Consider the following 6131-nt stretch of genomic DNA (forward strand, 5'->3'; position numbering starts at 1 on the left):
GGAAGAGTTGGTCCATATTCAAGACAAAGAAATATTTTAGGTTCATGAAGAACTTGTTTCAGGTTCAAAAAAAAGTTCTATGTTAGACTAGAAGTGTTTTAACTTCATAAGAAAATTACTCTAACTTTACTAAAATTAATTATTTTAGATTCACGAGAAAAAAATGTTTGAAGGTTCATGACAAAAAATTCTCGCTTAATACTAAAATAAAAATGTTCCCTGTAGTCATTTGGAATGTTCTAAGAAAAACTATTATTTATAGTTCCACGAAAAAGCAAGAAAGAAAAATAAGAAAATGTGCAGATTTTTCTTTTAGCAGAAGAAAATGTGGAAAGAATGGACGGCCCATGTCCAGCAGGAGATCTCTGCCGTTATGCTCTCCGCCGGCCCAGCAGCTACCGACTGGGCTATTATTTCTCCCCGCGTGGTACCGACTAGGCTACATCCGCCGCCGCCGCCGCCGCCGCCAGATGCGCAGGTCTTCGTCGTCCCCTTCTCCGGCAACTAGCTCCTAACAGGTACGCCCCTTCTCTTCACTTTCTGCTGTGCGAAACCGAGCAGAACCTAAGCTATTTGGAATCGGACCTGATCTAATTGCAACGTGAATTATTTACTTGGTCCGTCCCTGGTCTGTGCCCGCTGAACTCTGTTCCCATTCCAAAGTCACTCCACCTGCAATTTTATTTTTGATCTGCGTGATATTGTCTAACTGCTTTGATGGAATGCATCGGCTGCTGTAGTGGTAATTAACAGGACTGTGAAAGGAGTAATACATATTTTTTTCTCAAAGTTTACGTTCAAATAAAGATTTAATCTCAAAGCAAATGCACTGTTGTGATGTTCATGTATTTTTTCTTAGGCTGAAAAAAATCATTGATACGCATAAGCCGTCAGGAGTGCAGTATTATCTGTAAAAATGGCCTGGGGTCAAGGTGCTAAGAGGTCCATACTAGGGCTTCTCTTTCGTGCTCAGCAGCAAACTGCTCGGCCATACTCTTCTTCAGCATTCCAGACTCATCAATTGAGCACTCATGTTCCCCAAGATGGCGTGTTTCTTAGGAGATTCAGCTCTGAGGTGTCTTCTTCAGAGCAAATGAACCTTATAAAGCAACTCAGACAAAGGACGAGTGCTCCAATCAAAGATGTCAAGGCCTCCCTAGTTGCCTGCAACTGGGATATTGGTTAGCTATTCTAGCTCCATGCCGTGTCATGATTTAGTTGGCTTATTATTTGTTAAGTTCACTTTTCCTATTTGAGTTTGTTAATTTCTTTCAGATGCTGCGCAGAAGGACCTAAGGAAGAGAGGTGTTGCTCTTGCTGCAAAAAAGTCTTCACGCACTGCTGCTGAAGGTTTGCTAGCTATCGCACAAGATGACAAAAGGGCTGCTGTAGTTGAGCTTAACTGTGAAACTGATTTCGTGGCAAGAAATGATGTTTTCCAGTACCTGGTTGGTTTCATTTCCCAGCAACAATTTTATCTTAAGTATCAGCAGCTGAGCTGTTTTGTTGATCTCTTCTTAAACCTTTCACACATAAAATGCAAGTTACATTTGGAGAGACATTAACAATTTAGATGCAATGGTTTTTAGATTCATTTCTTCAAGATGAGTACATAGTAATTGCATACTTACATTTGTTAGTAGCATGGTTTTGTGGTATTGGTGTGTGTGTTTGTAAGGGCTCTTTCTCTTTTTTCTTATTATAATATTAATGATATGCATATCTCTTGCGTGTTTGAGAAAGAAAAAGCACCACTAAATCATTTGTTCATCACTTGAAAAGTAAATGCCGATATCTCTTTTAGTGGTTGTGAAGTACAAAGGTAGCTGGCACATTTACGTGCCAAGAACTATATGCATTTTTGCAGGTGTAGGCATACCATGTAAACAACAATGTTAGTCATGCATGTAAAGGAAAGTTTCCACTCATCTGTTGATCAAGTTGCAGATATATCAACTTCAGTTCTGTAGAAATTGCATACTTTGAGTTATTTATATAGATCTGTGGCTTTATTTTAAAATATTTTTCTATTTTGTCACCATGCAGGCTTCATCATTGGCAAAGATGGCTTTATCTGCTCAGGGTCCCGGTGAATTGTTCATGCCTTTTGGTCCTGAACTTTTAGAGGTATTATTGCATTATCCCTATGTGACATATTCCCAGATTCATGATTTTATACACAAATATAATGCTGCTTTGTATCATATATTGTAACTGGTTTCAGTCATTTCTAAGAAAGCGTACATTTCTACAACCTTGCAGAACATGTCTATCAATCTTGATCATCCGAACCTCAGCGGGGAAACAACTGTCCAAAATGCTGTTACAGAAGTTGCTGCCATGGTTGGGGAGAATGTGAAACTCAGAAGAGGCTTCATGCTGTCCACAACTGCACATGGTGTTGTTTCATCTTATATGCATACCTGTCCCCAGCCAGGTGATGGAATCTCAGTTTTTTTTCTTTTTCAAGAGTGTGTACTCTTTATTCTTCAGATTTTACTGTATCCCCCCTCCTGCACCCCCCCCCCCCCCCTCCACGCTCGCTGGCTAAATTTGATTAATCATATTACTAAGAAATTTCCTGCTGATTAGGGGGCATGCTTTTACCTGCTTCTCACCTTTTGTAATATCTTCACCATTCTAAAACTTTTTGACAACTAGAAACCACAGTATGTTTGTGTGTATTCATGCTAATTCTAGTAAATAATCTATTTTCTTAGGTTTGTCACTGATGGATTTAAATTCTTTTCCTCTTTTATACTTTTATTACTGGTATGCAGTTGCAATTTCTTTGATTTTGATGATAATGCAGCCATGGATGTACACTCATGATAAATTAGAATTTGAACACAACTATTATCTTGAATGTTCTACTAACACTACAATCTTTTAAAAAGGAGGAAAATGAAATTTCGTCTGATTGGGATAATGCTTGTTTGGGTAACTCCTGAAGTATGATAATTGAACATGTTAGTTTGGTCCTAATTGTTTGTTCTACTGGGCTGACTTGTGTTAGTAATTTGAAACTCTCCTAGTTTGCAGGCTCTTTTTGGTTGTTTTGATACTTTGCTAAAAATAAGGGCCCCTTTTTCTTTGTTCTTTTTCCAACAGGAATTATGCATTTGCTGATTCATTCACTTAACTCCTGAGCATTCGGTTTTTGCTTCAGGTATGGGTCGGATTGCTGGATTGGTCACACTAGAAGCAGAAGATAGCATTACTCTCCTTGATGCTGTCAAAAGTGTTGGGTCATCTATTGCGATGCAGATTGTTGCAACAAAGCCATTATTCTTATCAAAAGAACTGGTTTCTGCTTCCGCTCTAGAAAATGAGCGTGAAATACTTCGAACACAGGTTGATACCACACTTCCTCCAGCATGTTTGGTTCATAACAGGACTTATGCCATACTCAAGTTAGGCATATTTGACTTTTCTTAGGCTGTGTTTTACTTCCATGAATGTCATGTCACGCTTTATTAGCGCTGTGTCACATACTCATGCATGTGATACAATCATTTCTTCATATGGTCACTTTGTTTGTGTCAAGTTGCTTCAGAAATGAGATGGCATGACACCATGTAACATTGTAGGCCGAAAGTTCAGGGAAATCCCAAATGGCTATGGATAAAATGGTGGAAGGCCGATTGAGGAAGTACTTTGAAGAAGTTGTGCTCATGGAGCAAAAATATGTTTTAAATGACAACACAAACGTGAAGGTAAGTCAATAGGGTTTTTTACTTCTTGATTATGTTGCTGCTCTGGATTGTTTCTCTGATAGCTTTGGGTTCTGGTGTCATTCTTTTCAGACCGTGCTGAATGACTTGTCGAAAGAGGTTGGTTCTAAAGTAACAATCGGTAACTTCATCAGAATGGAGGTTGGAGAAGGGATTGAGAGGTACAATATATTTGTCCCATCCCATGTCATCTCTATCGACAAGTGGGTTTTTGTTTGTGATGTGTAAAGTGGCAGTTGATGACCACATGTTTCTTGCTTGGCAGAACTGAAGCCGCTGATGGTTCAGAGGTTGCTGCTGGGGCTATGTAGATTTCAGGCAGAGATGGATCAAACGGGATCATTAGGATCTACTCTTCTTTAAAGTTAGAGGCCATAGTTTTTTTCCAATAAAAATTTTGGGCTCCCATCTTTGCTCCATTGGATTGTTACAGGTGTATAAGCTAGGACGGAACTAATGTTTAGGCAAGCAAGGTAGTTAGCGTTCTGGGACCTGCGAGGCTGCCTAGTTGGTTTGTCGATTCCTAGCTTGTTTGTTTACACATTTGGTTCAACCCTCACTGATTGAATTACAGTTTGTTTGGACGGGTAAAATATCGAAATAGAGTGGGAATTACCCCTTGAACTATTTGCTTTTAGTCTGGAGAATACTCCGAATCGTTAATTAGAGGATGCGAAGTGTGACCCGTAGTGGTTTTTTTTCCCCCAGTTGATGGGTGATTATAGGTTTGCCTGTTCGAATAGTTGTAATTTGATGAGATTTTGTTGGCATCTAGCTGGAATCAAAGAGAGGAAGGGCGTTGACAATATTGTGTGATTGGCTGGTGGCGGAAGATCTGATGAGTATACCTGTCCAATTTCCATGTAGACATCTGGTGGTCGACGAGGCACCCTAGATCCATGAAAACTTTAGATCACTTTAGTTCCTGAGATTAGTTAATTGATTGATGAATTGATGACAGATTTATACAACTGAGTCCAGCTGACAGCGAAAGAAGATGCAATGCTAATTGATAAAGTGGAACATCATTTTTTTAACAGTACTTTTCAATGAACAAATAATATTTTTATTTTCACAACAAATCAGTATAGGTAGTAGTATAAGCCAAATTTCACTGAAGTATATAGGGTTGGCTAGAGTCTTATCTAAGCTCGTATTTACCATCACAAATTAATCCAGTGTGCGCAAATATTGATATGTCCACAAATCTAAGATGAAAGGGGAAAAAATGGCTACCAGCATAATCAAAGCTCGTATTTACCAGTGTGCCAATTAATCCAGTGCGCAAATCTACGATGAAAGGAAAAAATGGCTACTAGCATAATCAAATCTTGTATTTGCCATCGTCGATTAATCCCAGTGCGCAAATCTTGATATATCCACAAATCGTAAACAGTGAAAAATAGGGAAGTGAGCAACATTCCATCGTGTCCTAGTGTCCTACACCTCATAACATTCTTAAACATATAAATATATGCCAAACACGTTCTCGGGAAAAAAAATCTTCCACACATGTCCCACTAACTGCTATCCATGCCAATCACCCATAGGGTAGCTGGTTTTTCCTGTAATAAGGCCTTGTTTAGTTTCAAAAAAATTTGCAAAATAGGAATAGTAGCACTTTCGTTTGTATTTGACAAATATTATTCAATCATGAACTAACTAGGCTCAAAAGATTCGTCTCGTCAATTCTGACCAAACTGTGCAATTAGTTTTATTTTCGTCTATATTTAATACTCCATGCATGCGTCTAAAGATTTGATGTGACAGAGAATCTGAAAAATTTTGCAATTTTTTTTGAACTAAACAGTGCCTAATTGTGTTGATTTGCTATGCGTGATCAAGAAAGTACATATACATGCCCCGGTTGTTATAGGGCTTACTAAATGTAAAGATGTGTCACATGTTTAGATACAAAATGCTATGAGCTACACGCCGAATAACCACAACCACATGAGATGGGAACATGCATTACGAATAAGCCCCAAGTAAAGTAGCAAGGTAGTAATTACTATCTCACTTGGGACTTATAAGTTTGCTTTTAATAGCCTAATAAGTTTGGCCTAATAAGGCGGTGGGAACAAGCATTGATCTGAAGCGTGGTAAGTCATCATCCAAACTTTGCAAAGATCACTTGTAAAAATTTAAGAGATGGATAGGACTATTGCGGATGCCCTTAAATGCCATGCACCATCACAGATTTTTCTCATTCAAGGGCTTGTTTAGTTGCTTTGGATTGAGTCACTAGAATGATTCTAGTTGGAATTTGTTCACTAATTTGTATAGTTCTGAAAAGATGAAACATTTTCTGCTTCAAATCCAAGGTAACCGAAGGCAACTTAGAGCATCTCCAACAACTTGGTAAAATTCACTTGTTAAATCTTGAATTATAGCAAG

At 38.5% G+C, this 6131-nt stretch overlaps 1 protein-coding gene across 1 annotated transcript; it reads left to right on the forward strand.

Moving 5' to 3' along the window:
- On the forward strand, positions 370-4361 carry LOC110433286 (elongation factor Ts, mitochondrial). The gene is made up of 9 exons (XM_021455083.1): positions 370-518; positions 860-1181; positions 1276-1448; positions 2047-2127; positions 2263-2437; positions 3170-3354; positions 3591-3716; positions 3807-3895; positions 4000-4361. Exons 2-9 carry the CDS (start codon positions 917-919, stop codon positions 4043-4045), a joined length of 1140 nt encoding a protein of 379 aa, XP_021310758.1. The 5' UTR covers positions 370-518; positions 860-916; the 3' UTR covers positions 4046-4361.

The sequence above is a fragment of the Sorghum bicolor genome, chromosome 3 (genome assembly GCF_000003195.3).
Source record: "Sorghum bicolor cultivar BTx623 chromosome 3, Sorghum_bicolor_NCBIv3, whole genome shotgun sequence".
In the NCBI taxonomy this organism is placed as follows: domain Eukaryota; kingdom Viridiplantae; phylum Streptophyta; class Magnoliopsida; order Poales; family Poaceae; genus Sorghum; species Sorghum bicolor.

Coding starts and splice junctions, on each gene's coding strand:
- LOC110433286 (XM_021455083.1), top strand. CDS start 917: ATGGCCTGGGGTCAAGGTGCTAAGAGGTCCATACTAGGGCTTCTCTTT. Junction 1,182..1,275: donor TGCCTGCAACTGGGATATTG/GTTAGCTATTCT, acceptor AATTTCTTTCAG/ATGCTGCGCAGAAGGACCTA. Junction 3,717..3,806: donor ATGACAACACAAACGTGAAG/GTAAGTCAATAG, acceptor CATTCTTTTCAG/ACCGTGCTGAATGACTTGTC.